The following is a 20,375-nucleotide window of genomic DNA, read 5'->3' as shown; positions in this document are numbered from 1 at the left end:
ATTATCCTTCTTGGTCAGGTAACTGCTTAAATGAACAAAACAGAAACTTCCATTGGTGATTCTTTACTGTCTACTCTTGCTTATCACAACTTGCCACCTCTTGACTTTTCAAGTCTTGTCTTATATGATTCCCTTCCCTATATCTTGCAGTCTAACCATACATGGTATGGTAGGAAGAGAACTGTTTAGGAGTCTGAGTATCTATATTCAAATCCCTCCACTGCCATTCACTACCATTTGCATTTGGGAAAAATCACTTTACCTTCTTGGGTCTCATTTTCTTCATTTGTTAAATAAGGGAATCAAAGTAGAGTAGATAGCCTCTGAGGTCCCTTATCACCCTAGATTTATGATCTAGCCATTATTTTTCTTAAGTTCTTTCCTATATTTGGAATACTACATTCCAATCCAGTCATTAAAATCCAAATTACTGCTGTTGATTCTGGGAAGTCTTCACTGAGTCCTTTGACATATATGTGTGTGTGTGTATATATATATATATATATGTATATGTATATATATATGTATATGTATATATATATATATATTTACCCTTAGACCTTGTAAATTACTTTCATTCACAACCTTCTAATGTTGTTATTGCAATAATATCTATCATGTTATATTTATTTTTGTCTAATTTTTCTAGTAAGTTCATAACTTGGGACCTTGTCTTTTTAAAAATTTGTGCCTCCACTAGGTCCTGACACCTAAATAATTGTCTAAATTGTCTAAAGAATTGCTTAATCTAGGGTGGCTAGATGGTGCAGCGAATAGAGCATCGGCCCTGAAGTCAGGAGGACCTGAGTTCAAATCCAGCCTCAGACACTAAACACACACACACACACACACAAACACACACACACACACAAAACTAGCCGTGAGACCTTGGGCAAGTCACTTAATCCCAATTGCCCTAAAAACCACCTCCAAAAAGCAAAAAAAAAATTGTTCAATAATTTATTTTCATTCACAGGTATTAGATTACAATGTTAAGTATTTATTTACATTACTTATTTGGAATCAGTAAAATAGTCTCTGTGTGATTCTTCCATGAGTTTGTGATTCAAAAACCTGCAAAAAGCTCATTCATAAATGGTAGCCATTTTCAACCTGCATGTATCCACAGAAGAAAAATACAGCTAGACACATTAGAAATAGGTGGAGAATTATTGGAATTGCTTCCCTGAACCTGAATTCTGGCTCTGTTTTCTTCAACCTGATAGTTCCTTTACTACAGAAATAATATTCCTAATCTACTCATCTCAGTGGAGTCATTAAGTCACTAAATGGGCACTACAGTGATAAGGCTGATATAAAGAGCAAAGGGAAGCATGACTGATCACTTGGTATTGTACTAATTTTCCTTAAAGAATGTTAAAAATCTCTAATGTTCATTTGGTTCAATATACTTCATAACTCTCTTTCACACCTAGGTTTTTCTGCCCAAAGTAGACTATTATGGGAAATATAGTGGTCATATTAAAAGGTTTTGTTGGGTACTAAGAGATTTTTGTAACTGAAAACTATATCATGAGCAATTTGTGAACATTGTTCAAAGTATGCAGATAACCTTCAGTTTTATATAAAATTGGAAGATTCATGGAAGATTCAACTATGAAAGGAGAGAGAGAGATAGAGAGAGAGAGAGAGAGAGAGAGAGAGAGAGGAAAAGGAAGAAGAGAGGAAATGGAATTGAAAAAGGAATGAGAAAAGATCCACATTTCCATCCTCTTTCCAAAGACTAAATATCATCTTTTTAAATTTTGTTGATATATTTCTGATATATTTTATTTGTTCATCACCTTCAATTTAAAATATTTCACTTTCCTTCCCTAACCAGCTAGTCATCCTAATTAATCAAAGAAAAAGGCAAATCAGGGAGAAAACCAGCTCAGCAAAACTAAACCATATAGCAACAAATTATGACAATATATGTATGCATTGTTCCACATCCTTTGTCACTACTACAAAAAAGGAGATGCATTTCTTAATTTGGAGACAAGCTTGGTCATTTTTATTTCATAGTATTTGGTTTCTATTTGTTATATATATACACACACACACACACACACACACACACAGATACATACATATATGTATATATATATACACACACACACACATACATTTTCAGAAGAGCACACATTTTTCTTGGTTCTACTTGCTTTGCTCCCAATCAGTTCACACAGATCTTCCCATAACTCTCTTATTATTTCTTAAGGCACAAACATATTTCATTACCTTTGTGTACTTGAATTTGTTGAACCAGTTTCCAATTGATGAACATCCTTTCTGTCTTCAGTTCCCTAAAAAAGTGCTGCTGTGAATATTTTATTCCACAAGGATCAATTTTTCCTGTCTTTAATCTCCTTGGAGTAAATACTTAGAAGTGGGAACCCTCAGAGGATGTTTAATCTATCTGGTAGCTAATGCTTGAATTGCCTTTATAATCCCCACAAGCAGTCAAGTTTTTCACAGTGGCAAACACAAAGGTACAGTAAATATTTGTAATCTTTCTATGTTAGTATATACAAATAAAAGGCAACCTAGAAGCATTTAACAATAATTTATTTCCTGCCCCCCTATTTGTATACTGATGATAACACAAAGTACAATGTTTGGGAGTTACAGCAAGACAGACTTAAACTCAATAAAAGGAAGAAGAATCTAATAAATAGAATTTTTTTTTTTTGATGTAGGGTTAAATGACTAGCGTAACAGTTGGTAAGTGTCTGAGTCAAGATTTGAACTCAGGTCCTCTAGACTCAAGAGCCAGTACTCCATCTACCACAGCACCTAGCTACCCTTATAAGTGGACTCTTAAAAAATAGCAGATAATCCCTTATGATGTGGGAAATTGCTCATCATCTAAAGTATTTAAGCAAAGACTGACTTTGGCAGAAGAAATTCTTTCATTGGGCAGGGGATTAGACAAAATAATCTTTGAAATTCCTTATATTTCTATGATTCAGCCCTCATACAAAATGTAATCGCTCCAGTTTAGGGGAGTAAAGTATTCATTCATTCCCATTCTCCCTTGTTGGATTACATCCATGCCCTGCCCTGTGGCCATGTGTATCCTCCATGACTGTGCCCTATTATTTTTCCTTTCATTTCTCTATATTCTCTCATTTATTTGAATAACTTCTAGAGGTTCAGTTATCTCTATATAGAGATTTCTAATGATTTTTACATTTTATGCACATAAAGTATTTATATATGATATATGAACATTTATGCCATTTATGATGAGCTTGGATGGGGATAGATTTTTCTTTCTCATTTGTATCTCTTATTCTCTTTCCTTTGAAACTTCTCTCCTTCATAATTTTTTTTTTTGCTTTATGGAAGGGGGAAGGCAGGGTGATTGGGGTTAAGTGACTCACCCCAGGTCACATGGCTAGTAAGTGTTAAGTGTATGAGGCTGGATTTGAACTCAGGTCCTCCTGACTCCAGAGCCAGTGTTCTATTCACTGTGCCATGTAGCTGCCCCATCTTCATCACTTTCTGTCTGCATCAAGGTTACAACACCTTTCCATTTCCTGAGGTTTGTAAATTAGGTCATAAAGTTTGTGAATCCATATCATGAAGAGCTTTATAAGCTAAACCATTTTAATTTTTTACTAGGGGAAGTTGGGAGCCCATGGAGATTATTGAGTAGAAAAAGGGACATGGTGAAATATTCACTTAGGAAAAATCACTTTGTGAGCAATTTGCAGGATGTATTGGAGTTGGGAGAGAACTGAGTCAGGGAGACAGAATCACAAGGCCATGAAGCTAATATAGGTGAAAATTGAAAAGAACCTGAATTGAGACGATGTCTGTCTGAGTACAGGAAAGAGATGGGTTGGGTGACATGTTGTGAAAGCAGAAATGGAAAGATTTGGGATGGAAAGGACTAATTAGATGATTTTTCATAAATTGTGAATTAGATATATCTGACCAAAGGTGAATCTCCTATATTTAACCTGTATTGTGTGAGGGAATTTGTACATTTGTCATGTTCTAGACTAATACAATAAATACAAAGAACTCTTCATTTTTACACCCTCTGGGAATATACAGTTCCTCTGGGTAAGAAGGAGATGTGGGGGAGGAAGGAAGGGAAAGAGATTAGTTTCCCTGGAATATAGAAATGAAACATTGTCCCCAGACCAATATCTAAATCACTCACAAGAATGGATGATGGGGAGTTTGATATTGTGATATTGCGGTCAAAAAGATCTGAGATTCACTTGACCCCACCATATTTCTTAATGATAATTTTAATAATTAATTTAAAATCTTGGAGTTCGGGAAGTGTTGTGTAGTTTTAAAAAAAATAGTCACTCTCTTCTTCCTCAGTTTTTTAAATTAAATTTCACTTATCTCCCATTTTTTTTCACATCTGGAGCAAGTTTCATAAAATGTAACTTATGGGGGAGGCTAGGTAGCACAGTGAATAAAGCACTGACCTGAGTTCAAATTCATCCTCAGACACTTAACATAAAATTAGCCCTGTGACCTTGGGCAAGTCACTTAGCCCCAACTGCCCTACTTTCCCCCCTCCAAAAGAAAAGAAAAAAGAAAAATCTAAAAAAAAGAATGCCAAAAATAAAATAAATGTAAGTTATGTAAAGAACAGAAGGAGAGGACTTAGATGAATTTAATTTATTTTTTCCAACCTGGAGGAAGAGACCAAGACCAAGGTCCACCAGTTCCATAAATGAAGATGGTATGGATTTCACTGGATTGTGGCATCCAGGTTAGGAGAGTGGAAAACACTTAATTTTAAAATAACAACTCTTACTGAGTGCCAAGATCAGTTAGCTCTTTGTTGCTGAAATAAGTGTTACCAGTGCCTGCTAAATCTAACTATCCTGGACCAAAGCAGTGGTGTCCCTACCTAGCTATAGTTCTGTTTGAAAAAGCTGTCCTTCTCATGCTTATAACAGCAAAGTATTTATACTATCATAGTTAGGGTCCCCCCCCCATCCAATTCGGGTTCAAGATAGGTTGCTTTGAGATTTCAGAAAACCTTAGCCGTTCTGAAATATATTTTATATCTCTAAAAGAAAAACTCGACCCTATTTTGTGCTGATTCCTGGGAGGATGAATACAAGGTCCTAGCTCCAATGCACTATATTATCTTAAATGTCTTTTAAAGTATCACTCACCTACAAACTTTCTTTTGGAGTGAATTTTCTTTTCATCACCACAGATATTCTTTCAGGAACAAAGGAAGAAGAGAAATTTCTTCTATATAAAGAAAAACTGCACAAATGTGCAAGCTCAATACAGTGCTTGAAAAACATTACACCTACAGGCCTTATTAATTTTACACCCACGGGTCTGATTTACTTTCATAAAAACTCAACTGAAATGTCCAAGTAATATTTAATTCTTTCTCATCTTGGGTATGTCTTCTCTTAGACTCTGATCAAAGTCTTCAATACCAGAGATCACTCACTCTTTATTTATTTCTTTTTCTTTTTTCTTTTACAGTTCATTGCTTTTGCTTCTTTATTCTTTATCCTGGTTTCAATCACAACCTTTTGCCTGGAGACCCATGAGGCTTTCAATACCATTATAAACAAGACAGAACCAGTCATCAATGGCACAAAAGTTGTTCTGCAGTATGAAATTGAAACGGATCCTGCTCTGACGTATGTAGAAGGCGTGTGCGTGGTGTGGTTTACATTTGAATTTTTAGTCCGTATTGTTTTTTCCCCAAATAAACTTGAATTCATCAAAAATCTCTTGAATATCATTGACTTTGTAGCCATCTTACCTTTCTACCTGGAAGTGGGACTCAGTGGGCTCTCATCCAAAGCTGCTAAAGATGTCCTCGGCTTCCTCAGGGTGGTGAGATTTGTCAGGATTCTGAGAATCTTTAAGCTCACCCGCCATTTTGTAGGGCTGAGGGTGCTTGGACATACCCTTCGAGCAAGCACTAATGAATTTTTGCTGCTGATAATCTTCCTGGCCCTTGGAGTTTTGATATTTGCTACCATGATCTACTATGCTGAGAGAGTAGGGGCTCAGCCTAATGACCCTTCAGCTAGTGAGCACACACAGTTCAAAAATATCCCTATTGGGTTCTGGTGGGCTGTGGTGACCATGACCACTCTGGGTTATGGTGATATGTACCCACAGACTTGGTCAGGTATGTTAGTGGGGGCTCTGTGTGCTCTGGCTGGGGTGCTGACCATAGCCATGCCCGTGCCTGTCATTGTCAATAATTTTGGAATGTACTACTCTTTGGCAATGGCAAAGCAGAAACTTCCAAGGAAGAGAAAGAAACATATCCCTCCAGCTCCTCAGGCAAGCTCTCCTACCTTTTGCAAGATGGACTTGAATATGGCCTGCAATAGCACACAGGGAGATCCATGCCTGGGCAAAGACAATCTATTGTTGGACCACAACCGATCAGGTAAGACACAACACCAAATGCATGCCTCCTCAAGCCTCCCAGAACATTATGTTCTGTAGGCATAAGACAAGAACCTCATTTTCTGCAAATACAACCCAGTTCTCAGTCCTCTCTCCTTACTACTGTTCCTGAATGTGCTAGGCTTATGAGAGAGGCAAAGTTGAAGCCTTCTTAAGCTAATACTAACTAGACTTGCGCATAGCTGGCCTATACAGTTTTCTTGCTTCAGTGCGAATGCTTTTTGCTGATGGTGCCAACCTTTTCTTTTGCCTGTGTCTTCGTTGGTCTTGTGCCAATGTTTCTTTGTGTTCTTGCACGATGTAATGGTATGAATATCTTGCTATGTTTCTCATTGTTAACCTCCATGACATTTTGCTTGGTGTGTTTGTCTCTTGTGTCAGCTTTACCTCAGTCACTCGGTGGCATACATTATAAAAAAAGTTACACCAAGCCATCGTTTAAAAGCAATGGATGCTTACACTGTAGAGGCCTGAATCCCAAAGAAGTCATATGGAAAGTTGCCCTCTAAACCTCCAACCACATAGCATTTGAATGGCTAGTTTAAAATATATATCATCCTGGAGTTAAGGGCAAGCATTTCACCATATTCATTTTAAAATTTGTATTCAAGTTTTAATTCCATTATTGTTTTTTTTAACATGCTACCCATTTAGACTATTTCCCTCCTCTTTCAAAGCTGGCTATACATGTTTTGTGAATGATTTATTATTCTGGACTCTCTATACTGCTTTCCCCATCTATTTCTTGGAAGGGAGGCAAACAGGTCCAGATTGATGATTTTATTCACATAGAAGACCTAGTGGCTGTGGAAACTCACTCTACCAATGTAGATGGGCAACTCACCACTGCCTTTAAGTCTTATATTGTTACCTAGGGCATTGAGAGGTTGAATTGGAAGGAAGAATTGAAATAATGTCTTCTTGACTCTAAGATCTCACCACCAGTGGTCCTTAAAGTGTGGTCTGGGGACTTCTGTGGGTCCCCGAGACCCTTTGGAAGGGCAGATGAGTTCAAAAAGGCTTTTATAATATTGCTAAAATATTGATAGATATAACCCAAGTAAACAAAAGCCCTTTGGGGGATCCTAAAGAACTTTTAAGACTATAAAGGGGTCTTGAGACTAAAAGTTTTGAGAACCACCAAACTATGCCATTCTGCCTTTCATTCTCCCTACAATGATGTAGATAATTGAAATTGAACTGAAAGTTTGTTGAAATATAGTTTACTGAGATGGTAGCCTATAGGTTTATCTGCAGCTATTCATTTCTTAGCCTGGATGAAAAATTTACAAGGTTGTTAGTTAACAGACCAAAGATTTTCAATTTTATAAAATTTTCTCAAACAGATCACTTAAAACCCATTCTTGTGCAAAAGTGACTTAAGATGATCCCATATAAGCCATTAGTCTTAATTTAGTAATTCAATAAATAAAGCCAATGATGGGAAAAAATCAAATGCTTTTTGGTGACCGTGAACTTACTTGTCAGCACACAGGCATTTATATAGGGCTGATGGAAAATTAGGACACACACACACACACACACAGGCACACGTGCGTGCATGCATTCATGTGTGTGTGTGTGTGTGTAGATTTCATCCTGGTATTGAATGACTGGTTGAAGATTTGATTGACTGAATCTCAATTGCTCTGAACATTCTTTCTAAATAGACATCTGAAAAGAAGCCCCAAAATGCTGATGAGTATTGTGACTTGTAGTTCAAATGAGAGTTCTTATAGGATAGTTCTCAGGAAATACCTTCAATGTATTTCCGTGAAAGAGAATCTAAAAGAAACCATGCCCTCATGAAAACAGAGCTAGCAAGCTTGTGTGCATGCTGGCAAAACCTAAGAGTCCTTGAGAATTTGATAGAAATCGACAAATCCATACTTTGAGGACATCTTGAGAAGCTGATTTTTCCTTGTTGATTTCCCTGGATAGCTCTGTTTTATGGCTTTAGAAATGAGCATCCTCTTTTCTGCTCAATGAGACATTGTGAAAAACTTTACCTGTAGGTAAATAAGCTCAAATAGGTATAGTTGGTAAATAGCTCAAATAACTATGTTACATCCCTTCCCTAAATAGGCAATCCTTTCTAATGTATTCTCATTTACATTAAAATCATTTTCCTTTAGACAATGGACATCACCACAGGGGCAACATGTCAACAACAAGATTGTCAGTGTTCTCATAGTCTATTCCCTGAAATCTATTTCCTATTAGGCAAAACCTCCAAAGATAGCAGAAATGTCCCAGGAAGAGTTAGTCCCTCTCCCAGTTTAATAATGTTTACCTTTTGCCCTATTTAGATGATTGTGACTAGAGATGAAAATTCATTTCCCTCTTGTATCATGAGTTGATTACTGTGTTTTGTATTGAGTGACTGGAATATCTGGCAATCAGTGTAAACCTCTATGTGCTGTGTCATTTCTTCATTCATTACTGTCTGTAAATGGGCATGATGCTTTGACCAGTGTTATCAGGTGAAGACAGTGCAGGAAGTGAGCAGCCATTGTCACCCCCTGAAAGGCTTCCAATGAGACGCTCTAGTACCAGAGACAAAAACAGAAGAGGGGGAGCCTGTTTCCTACTGACCACAGGTGATTACACGTGTGCGACTGATGGAGGGATCAGGAAAGGTAGGAATGAATTTTATCAGCTTCTGGAGGGTCATTCACCAGTTAAATGCTGAAAAAAAGAAATGAAATGCAAATGAATTGCTTTTGAGGAGAGATTGCATCTAGTTCAATGTACTTTTTCCCCCCTTTGTCCATCTCCATTGTTTTTTCCTTGCCAAAAACATTATTTCTTTTTTTTGCAAAGCCTGCTTGGTATTGCATTTGACAGTCATTTATTTCACTCTTTTCTTTTTTAGATCTCTTTCATTTTTTGTTTGTTTGTTTAACCCTCTCTCTTATGAGCAGGGTTATAATGCAGGGGTGTGCTGGTAAATGGTTAATGACTGGCATTCTAGGAAAAACAACAATAAAATACAAAAAAAGTGTTACACACTTTTAAGTTTAATCTGCATCATTATTAACATTTTCTTCATCACTTTCTTAAGTTGAGGAATAAATTAGGCGGTAACTGAAGTTTAATTTGTATCATTTGCTGATTTCTGAGGTGTCAATTCTCATATTAGACATTTAACAAACAGCTCTCTGAACTGGTACAAGTTAGCTTCAGCATACCCCTGAAATTAAAACTTTTTTTTTTTTTTTTACTTAATCACTCACCATTTCTTCAATGTGATCACTTCGGAAGTCTGGAAAATGTACCGAATTTTTTTTTTCCATCGCAAATCACTGACAGTAATTCATATTTAATGTCTTTTTAATTTCATGTAGTGTATCTTTAAATGATAATTGAAGAATATTGAGCATTTTTAAAAAGTACTGAACATTTTCAAAGAATCAAAATAAATATGTAAACTCCAATCAATTTGTGCAGCTTCTGCCACTGATTTATGTGAGAATCACAAGTTTTATGTAATAAGGCAAAGACTACTTTGACTAATATATCTAATCACTTGAAGAGTGCTTCTATGCCTTTATGAAATAGAATGATCTCAAGAGAAACACTAGAAAATATTCCCATTTCCTTATCAACCAGGGATTATTCTTTAAAATATCCTTTAGACATCATCAGGCATTAACATCCATGAATCTGTGTGATTTCTCCTGGTAGCTTGAAGTTAAAACAACAGGAATTTAAATTTCCTTTTAAACAGACATTTCTAAAGAGAGGGAGACTATATGAATAGTTTAATTCAGTTCCATCTCACATTTCTTTCAAGTGTGACTTAGCTCTGCCTCTGTTTATGATTATTTTTATAAATGTTCGATTCTTCTAAACATCGGTATAATTGTCCCTTTTTTCTTTTTAAATATATCTTTGAGTCTGTAAATACAGATCAGCATTTTCATTCCACTTTTTCTGAAGTCTTGGTCTATACATTGTTTATTCCATACTATTACAGCTTCAATTTCAATTCTTCAATTTATGCATCTGTATCAATATGTATACACGTGCATGTATACCTTAAATATATGCATGCATGTATACGCATTTGGAAATGTTTCCTTTTTAACAGAAACAAAAATCTGCTTATAGGCTGAACTTTTTTTTCTGTGATCTCATTAAAAGAATAGGAAATAAAGCTATAATGCTATCTTGCTATAGATTATTAAACATTGATTTCTCTATGAAAAAAACTGCACAGTCATTGTCCTTTAAAATGATTACCTTTATATAGTCATATCAGGTGCCTATACATATGTATACACACATATATGTATATATACATATACATACACACATATGTGTATATATATATATTTTTTTTCTTTAGTTCTCCACAGACTTGCTCCAGGCTATCCTCCATACTTCCTCCTTGTCCATTCTTTTTAAATTTATCATTACAGTCTGTATTCTTTGAATCACTTCTAGTTTTTCAATCTTGGCCTTTCTCTTTGTCTTCTTACTTTAGAGTCTTAATTTTAAGAAGAGAAGCTTTTCTCTATTTGTGGAATGCAGGATAGGTTTTTGTTTTATTATATTCTGCCCCCCATTACATCTTCTTTCTATGTCTCTGCATCTTAAAGTGATGTGAAATAAATTTAATAATTATTCTAGTAACCTCTCACTTTGTTGCTATTTAACATTTAAACAATATGATTTATCTCTTACTCTTAATTCTAATTTTGAGATATTATATTTATATTAGATACTTAAACTGTGATTAATTGCATTTCAACCCTAGGATAATATAGATTTAGGATGTTTTCTCCTATATTTTTCTTTCTCCTTTTTTTTCTCTCAGTCTCTGTTTTTCTCTGCCTGTTATTTTGTCTTTGTCTCCATCTCTTCCTATCTATCTCTGTTTCTCTCTTTCTGCTCAGTTTCTGTCTTGTTCTGTCTCTATCTCCCTCTGTCTCTTTCTCTGTCCCTCTATTTCTGTCTGTCAGTCTCTCTGACCCTCTGTCTCTCTTTCTGTCTGTTTAATCTTTCTCACTCTGTCTCTGTTTCTCTGTCTGTCAATGTCTCTCAATTACCTATTTTTAATACATATACCAAAGTTTACATGTAAAAAGATCTCTCTCTATGATTTTTATACGAGAATATTAAAAATTTTCAAATCATAAAATGAAATAGTAGATGTGGGTATTTTGCAAAGCTAAAAACATTTTTTTTTGCCAATGCAAGGCAATATTATTATTATTTAATTTGAAATTACAAACCTGCATGCATAAGATATTGAAGGATGGATTCCATACATATAGTAATTCTGTGCCCATATTTTACCCCTGAATTATATTTCCCTTCTCAAGTGAAATGATTATTTGGAAATGTGATCTCCATTTTTTTACTTATCACTTTAATTGATGAGTTTCCTACACATGGAATAATAGAAAGTGAAATAAATTCAGTGGTAGAGGGTCCTGGATTCAAATTCTGTTTCTACCACATGACTGCCTGTGTTACCTTAGGCAAGTCACTGAACCTATCATGGCCTTATTTTCCTGTGTGGGCTTGGAATACATGACTTCTAAAGTACCTTCTAGTTCTGAATCTATGAGCCTATGATTTTTTTCAAATTAATATTCAACTTTATGTTGATTTGACCCCTAAGTCTAGTAACATCTACTTTCTTCTCTAAGACTCTTTAGTGTTTTATTTTTCCTCATATTGATGTGGCTCCTCCCTCCCTTCCCTCCTCTCATTCCCTCCTTCACTGTTTTGCATCTTCCTTCTTCCTTTATTCTGTACTGTCCTCCCTTCCTCCCTCCATACCTTCGTTCTTCCTTTCTTCCCTCATTTTCTTCCTCTCTCCCTTTCTTTCCTCCTCTTCTTCCCTCCCTCTTTCTCCCTCTCTCCCTTCCTTTCTGTCTTTCCTTCTGCCCTCTTTCTTTTCTTCCTTCCCTCTATCCCATCTCCTCTCCTCCCCTCCCATCCGCTTCCCCTCCCCTTCACCTTCTCCTTCCCCTTTCCTTTCTTCCCCTCCCCCTTCCTCATCCCTTGTTCTCCCTTCCCCTTCCCACATTCCCCCTTTCCTCTTCCTCTTTCCCCTTTCCCCATTCCCACTTTCCTATCCATCTTCCCCTCCCCCTTTCCCTTCCTCCTTCCCCATTTCCTTATCCTTTCCCCTTCCCCCTCCCTCTTTCCCCTTCTCTTTTCCTCTCCTTCTTCCTTTCCCTTTCCCTTTCCTTTCCCTTACCCTTTCCCTTTCCATTTCCTTTCTTCCTCCCTCCTCATTCCTTTCCTCTTCTTTCCATTTATTTATTTTATTGGTAGTAATATCTAATCATTTCCTTCTCCATTTTTCTCTTATATTTCATATTGGTTTCTATTATTCAATATTTGACAAGGAGAAACCTAGCTCTCTCCCCACCCCCTATTTGAATGAAAAGCTTCATCACTGTATTTTTGAGGTGTTCATTTTTATGTCATTCCAAGTAGTAACATGAGTATGCCCCATTTTAAGAAACCCTGATGTGATAAAATATGAACTTGCAATCACATGGAGTCACCTCAGTCTCTCTTTAATAATGAGGTCTTCCCTATCATTAAACATATGTGGATATTTATACAGAGGTTTTAAGGAAGAAATATTGTATAGATGAAGGCATATTTCTATGTAATGAGTAACAGTTTTCTAAAATTTGGCTTAATTAAACAAATGCCATTGAGTCCTAAATATTCAAGCCAAAATTTAGGAGGAAGGAGGAATTTCTGAATCTTACAGAATCTCAGTTCACCTCAGGTCTCTTATTGCATATGCTCAGAAACATAATTTTCTAGGGAAATTAGATTAAAAATTTGTTGTAGGCAAAATTGTTTATTAAAATTTCTTATCCAGAATAAAGCCTATTGAAATGAAATGAAACATATGTGGTTCAGATGCATTGTGGAAAATATAAATTTCTTAATTAATTAAATATTTGCTTCTAAATACGATTGAAAACCTTGAAAGAATAATAATGAAATTAATTCAAATGAAATTATTTACAGAATGAAATGATAATTATTTTGTTGATAATCCCATTACAGAGGATTAATTATGATTAAAAATAGCACTTCAATATTTTAGTGTATTATAAACAAGTTCTTCTTAGTAAAACTGTTTAATTTCTAGGACAGTCTCCACATTATCATGAGGATGGAATATGGAATTTTATGTGACATTGTATGAGACAAAAATGTTGTAAATACAAAAAGTCATGATTTATACCACTTTCCAGCATATTTGCCCATTTAATACTACAAATTCACCTTGGGAAATAAGACTACTTCAGTTTTTAGTGAAATATCTTGAAGTTATAAGAATGATGATTAGGAACCCTTCAGTTCTCAAACTCCCTGTTCTTGAATAGAGAACAAAAATTAGTTTCTGAGGCAAAGATAGTTAACGTGAATGAAAATTTACCTACCATACACAAATATGGAAAGCTAGAACTAGACTTATAGTGTTAACAACCAGTGGATTGGTGGAGGTGGATAGGATGACATTCTTAAAGGATTTTTTAAAAAAAGAATCATAAAACCAAAGACTTTCAAAGTTGGAGAGGACCTCAGTAGGACTTTTGGTTAAACTTTTGGTTAAACTCATGGGGTCTATTAACTTTTTTTGAAAAGCATTTTGACACCTGTATTTCATGGATGGATTCCTTTTTAATTTTTAATTCTCCATATTTTATTCTCTTCATTGCCAGTACATATTTTTCTGTGAAGAGCTCCCTAGGTTTCACCTCTCCATCAGAGGTTTCAGTGAGACATAGAATGCTTAAGAATCCATGCTATGGGCTCTCATCCAGTTTCTGTTTGAAAATCTCCAGTGAGAGGGAGCCTTCTATCTTACAAGTTAGCCCATTCCACTTATGGGAAGCTTTAAGTGTTAGGAAGAGGAGGGCACCCTGCCATTCAGTAACTCAAATGGAATGTTGATGGTTAAAAATGATCTCACAGTTATCCTTTGGTCATCTATAAGCAGAACTGAAAACCAAGTACCTTCCCACGTTTAACTTAGAGCAACAAGGATCCAACCTTTTCAGCAAAATTATTTATTTTGTTCCTTACCAGAAGTTGGTGAATTTAAAAATTGTAAAGTGACTTAAAATTTAATTTTTATTTTGGGGGGCATAGTGTTGGATCTATGATTTCATCGGTATACATATAAATTCAAGTGTGGCAATCCCTTCCACTGATGCAGATCAACAGTTCTTCTATAATTTAGAATTTCTTGGGAGACATTGAGAGGTTATCTGTCACCATCAAACAACTAATGTGGGAGGAGGTCAGTTGCCTATCTACCTTGCCAAGCAGCAGCTGAAGTTGTTATTCATTATTTTTTTTATTAGCAATGATTATAGATGGCTCTTCCCTTAGCAGCAGCTTTTGCTTTGAGTGAGGTCCCTAGTTTAAATGGTTTGACCTAAGTGTAGCAGACACCTTTTAGGGAGTCTAAGGATCCCAGAAGGAAACACAGGATATTTGATATCTGCACAGTGGATTGATGGAGAATTTTGTAGAACTGTACAAATGGCAAATTCCCTAAAGCATTTTCCAGGCTGTACCTCTAAGTATCCACTAGGGAATTTCATATTTCTTCTCCATTAACATTTTTTCTTAAATAGAGGCAGTTAGGATACACCCTTCCAGTGGCAAACTTGAGCCGTGGGGGGGGGGGGAAGAGAGAGAGAGAGAGAGAGAGACAGAGAGGGAGAGAGACAGAGAGACAGAGAGAGAAACAGAGACAGAGACAGAGAGAGACAGACAGAGAGAGAGAGAGAGAGAGAGACAGAGACAGAGACAGAGAGAGACAGAGACAGAGAGAGACAGAGAGAGAGACAGAGAGAGAGAGAGACAGAGAGAGAGAGAGACAGAGAGAGAGAGAGACAGAGAGAGAGAGAGAGAGAAAAAGAGTTGTCCTTGAAATCAGAGCCATCCTTTAACTTAAAGAAAATTCTGTTTCCCACATCTCCAAACTGCTTATCTTTTCCCACTCTCTACAATGACTCTTTATCTCCTTGAAGTAGATGAATGTTGACAAAAGTGACTTTTGACAGGAAAGAAGACTTATCAGTTGACTAGTGAAATATACTGGAGGGCCATAGACAATGAAAAGGAACCCTTTATTCCACAAGCTCCCTATACTTGAATAGAAAATAAAAAAAAATGTTTTCTGAGGCAGAGGAGAATGACATTAAGGAAAAAAAATCTAGATTTCAATTAAATTTCTTATACACTTGGGGGCTAATCAGTAGGCAGCACCAAATGCAGGCTTTATTCCACTAGATACAACAGTCTGGTTTAACATATTATTATTATTTTTTTTGAGCAAGGAAGTAAACATTTTTTTAATGATCCCTAGATAATGACATGAAATGCCATAATTTAATATTGAAATTCCATCATCCTTTCTAATTTTTGACACTTGGAGATTTTATACTTGGGTTAAGTGTTCTCAATTTCCTGTTTACATTTTCTTTGTAATCTTGCCATGGAAGTGCATAAACAAACATGTTAAGTGAATGATTGAAGTATGAAATGAATCTAGAAATAGCCTATTTTTTCTGCATTTCTCCCCCTAGAAAATGTCCTTAAAGTAATCATCATTTTGACCCAGTGTATAACTTTCTAAAAATTATGTTTGCATAGTTTTATGAGAACTTTGAATGCCCCGTGCACCAAAGTTTAATCAATACTAGAGATGGTCTGAGGAAAGATCACTTTAGGACTATGTTTTTACTACAATTGCGATGGCTTGAGTTGATTGCATTTGAGTGGCAGCTAGAGGGAACTTCATTTTTTTTAGAGTTACAAATTGTCTCAATATGGAGTTCTTTGTAAAGAAGTCTTAGAGCTCAAAATAGCACTTTTGATTAGCCTGTTTTGTATTGTTTGTCTGTGTCTATTTTCTGGTTGAATTCAACTGATGTCTGTGCATTCTTTCATAAAAGGATATGAAAAATCCAGAAGTTTAAACAACATAGCGGGCTTGGCAGGCAATGCTCTGAGACTCTCTCCAGTTACATCACCCTACAGCTCACCTTGTCCTCTGAGACGATCTCGATCTCCCATCCCATCCATCTTGTAAACCAAACTGCACCAGGAGGCTAAATTGCATCAATTCAAGTACTGTTTACCACATAATGGAAATAATTAAATGTAGCATTGCTGTAGGTTCCATTAAAACAATAGAAATCCTGCATGATACTACTATTATCAGAAGTCAGAAATGCCACTTGGGTAGCTAATGAGTCTCAGCTTGACTCTACAGATTATCTAACATAGTGCTTCTTTTCCTCCTCTGCACTAAATTTCTGGCAATTGTTTTCTGGCAATAAAGAGACAGATAGTGTCAGATATTGGCCAGTATATTCAATAAAATAAGCATATTTTCAGGGAGATCTATTTAAACCAATGTGCTTCCAAATGACTACCACTCCATTGGACCTACCTTCATTTCTTGTGATGCTCTAATTCATTCTGAAGATGTCTGGAACACTGTCTTGATTGAACAAATTATCAATATGACTTTGGTCAAATCATTTGCATGGACCATCCTGTCTCCATCACCTGAAAGCAATGTTACAGTAAATGAAAATCCTGGATGGCTCTGGATGCTTTTTGTTTTTTTTTGTTTTTGTTTTTTGTTTCTTCCACATTGAACCATCCTGCTGATGCAAAAGCAATGGGAAATGGTTCGCATGTATAATTGTGGGGTGGGGGAGGGAGGAGGGAAATAAGGGGCAAGGGAGGAGGGAATGGTTTCTCCTTTTTCTAATTCTTTGAAAGAAAAAATATATTTTAAATGGCTTATTTTTTTAAATTGCTTTTTATCTTCTAAAATGCTGTAATGGAGTTCTGAATGTCTGGTTATTTGCACACAGATAACTGCAAAGAGGTTGTCATTACTGGTTACACGCAAGCAGAGGCCAGATCTCTAACTTAATGACTTGGGGAAGGCACAAAACATGAGAGAAAGGTAAATGCCAGACAGGCTTGCATTTTTTTGTTTTTTTTTTTCCTTTTTAGCTAGGGAAGGCTACTTGATACCATAATCATTTTTTCCCCTTCAACATTTTCTAAAGAGGCCTAGGGCCAAGTCACAACCCAGAGGACTTCTGCTCTTTTTTTGGGGGATGGAATGGGGGGGGGTTGCAAATGCAGAAGGGCAGAGGTTTTAAAGGAATTTCTTTGACCAGCCTTAAATCTGTGACCTAGTAGGTCCATAAGAATTCCAGGCAGTGTTTTTTTTTTGCAGGTGCTTTGTGTCCTGTATGTTGTTTCTGTCTGTCTGTCTAACTACCTGTCTTAACTGTAAACTTCATCTGTCTCCATAAAGCACAGAGATGCCTTAGGGGGAAAAAAGGCTTCCATCTTTTAGTCCCAGGTTTTCTCCTTTCCCCCTATTCAGTCCAGCCACCATACTTCATATGCAAGTTAATAATGTCCTTTAGACTACCTACCATGCACTATGAATGGTTTTGATAAGCAGGGTTTAAGTAGAGGGTTTAAAAAAAAACTATTTGCTTTCAATTGCCAGCTGGAATGTCAGTTCTACTACATAGCAACCAGCTTTCATCACTACACTCCAACTAAGCCTTCAAGGAGTCGTATTCAGTCTGTGAGGAATAGAGTCTGTTTATCAGTCACTATGAATGAATAGCAATATTAGATCTGCTGTTTAAGGATGATGGGGGGGGGAAGGCAATGTAAAAAAGAGGAGTAAATAAATAATTCCTTCTGAGGCAGACAATATCCCTGGCATTGTTGAATAATATCTGCTTCTCATATGTTTATTTTTGTTAGGAACACAATGACCACTTTTCTTATTGACCATGTAACATGTATTAATTAAATTGATATGTATGAGCCCTAGAGCATGAACTGCATGTCAAAATCCTTGTACAAAAGTGTATTTATCTAAACATACATTTCTGATATTTAGAGATGTACACTGATGAATCTTACTCATGTCACCTGTAAACAGATATAAGTATCAACAGCTTTCTAGCAAAGGAATTAATACACTGTCTGGTGCTGCTGTTATTAACTACAGTGTTGCCCAGACTTTTTCATGGATTTTTGACTGCTGACAAGGGACAATGGAATTTAGCCATACCAAGGACTATACTGGAAAGAGACTACTGCTGCTGCTGAATGGGCCCTGATAAGCATGCCATGCCTTCAAGAGGTCCCTACATCTTCACTTGGATTTAAAGATGACTAAAGAACTATGGACTAAACTTGGTGCTCCCATTGTGAGAGGCCTGCCAGTGGACTAACCAGTGTTGATGAACCCATTGTAAATAAATTTAATAAAAGAAACACACATTGTGCATGGGGTATCAGCTTTGGTCATCTCACTTCAAGAGTAGCTGAATTTGTGGTCATTGATGGCCTTCTTAGGCCGCTTGCAAAGGCCCAAGCCTCTATGTATTTCCTCATGGGCCTCTCCCCACCCAGTAGGTTGTGCTGTGAATCAAAGACACATTCAGTGATGTTAATTTCATGTATGTCTGTCTTAATTTCCTGCACACTTACTATATTTTTTTTTGGTAAAAGGTTAGTTCTTAAGCAATGCCCCTATCTTTTGTTAGAAGCCATTGACATGATTATATTTGTTCATTATTTTATAATTTCTAGTGTCTGAAAACATGCCTATTTTCTTTTTCATTTATTTGAGTAAACAACTGTTATGGCTGGAAAAAATGTCACTAACTTTGTTCATAGTATAAGTCTTTTTCATTGTTACCTCAAGAATATAAATATTATGAAAAAATAAAATTCTGGCAAGTGAGAATATTTTTTTATTACAATAATCATGAGCAACGTCAGTAAATAGTGAAATATGTAATCAAATTATATCTTAAAATGTATATTTTGCATAAGAGAGATATTCTTTGATGAATTATTCTTTGTGAGTTTTGTGGTAACTGAAGCTAGTCTATTACATGTCTCTGAAGCTTTGTAGTTGAAACTGTTATAAGACTATTTCATCTTGTTGAATGAACATCTCCAGAATCTGTTAGTCACCCTGGGATCCTGGATACAAGGACCTATCCCAATTATGAAACTCTGTATTGTGGACCTTTTGTGAACATTTCAAAGTGCATGCACAACTTTGGTGAAAACCAATGATAATGTAACTAATTGAAATGAAGAATAAAGGGTAAATGAGTTGGGGATGAATTTGGATCCTAACTATTAAATGGCTGAATTTTTTATTTCTTTCCCTTTTTTCCTTTGTTTTTACATTTCTCTTTCCTCTTGAAGTTTCAATATCTATCCATTTTTACCCTATTCATAGAAGCACCTGATCCAGATTTCTAGATGTAAAATGTAGTATAAATGAGTCTCAAGCAGATACAAAGTTTAACAGGCAGGCAGGCAGACAGATAGACAGACAGATAGATAGGCAGATAGGCAGACAGACAGACAGATAGTAAGACAGGCAGACAGAAAGAAAGATAGACAGATAGACAGAGACAGAGAGAGAGAGAGAGAGAGAGAGAGAGAGGCAGATAGGCAGGTAGACAGGCAGACAGACAGAGAGACAGACAGAGACAGACAGACGGATAGAGAGACAGACAAACGGATAGATAGACAGACAGAGACAGATAGATAGGTAGACAGGCAGACAGACAGATAGACAGACAGACAGGCAGGCAGACAGACAGATAGATAGACAGACAGACAGACAAATAGATAGAGATAGATGGATGCATGGATGGATGGATGGATTATAAAGATAGATAGATGGATTGTCAGATATAAAGGTGAATTTTCTTAATGTAGAATGAGAGCAAAAAACCTTCTTCCTCTTCAATACCCCCCCCCATTTCCTAATGTCTATTACAAATCTGGATCTGCATTAAAAATATTTGAATAGAGTATTTCCTACCAAAAGTCATATATGGTGAAATAACACCTGA

At 36.2% G+C, this 20,375-nt stretch overlaps 1 protein-coding gene across 3 annotated transcripts in view; it reads left to right on the top strand.

Moving 5' to 3' along the window:
* KCNC2 (potassium voltage-gated channel subfamily C member 2) overlaps positions 1-19,665 on the top strand; it is a 303,550-nt gene extending 283,885 nt beyond the window's left edge. The window contains exons 2-5 of one of the 3 annotated variants that reach the window (XM_069081947.1): positions 5,488-6,415; positions 8,910-9,074; positions 17,328-17,422; positions 18,500-19,665. In XM_069081947.1, the coding sequence (XP_068938048.1) occupies positions 5,488-6,415; positions 8,910-9,074; positions 17,328-17,389 (1,155 nt within the window). In that variant the 3' untranslated portion in view covers positions 17,390-17,422; positions 18,500-19,665. Of the gene's footprint in view, positions 1-5,487; positions 6,416-8,909; positions 9,075-16,394 lie in introns of all 3 variants that reach the window. The other 2 variants (XM_069081946.1, XM_069081948.1) reach the window with 2 other exon arrangements.
* Positions 19,666-20,375: the final 710 nt, after the last annotated feature.

This window comes from Petaurus breviceps, unplaced genomic scaffold, assembly GCF_028583685.1.
Source record: "Petaurus breviceps papuanus isolate PSGF00001 unplaced genomic scaffold, PetGlider_PUasm1.0 156, whole genome shotgun sequence".
NCBI classification, from domain to species: Eukaryota; Metazoa; Chordata; class Mammalia; order Diprotodontia; family Petauridae; genus Petaurus; species Petaurus breviceps.
The sequence above is the reverse complement of the archived record's forward strand: the minus strand, read 5'-3'. Positions and strand labels throughout refer to the sequence as shown.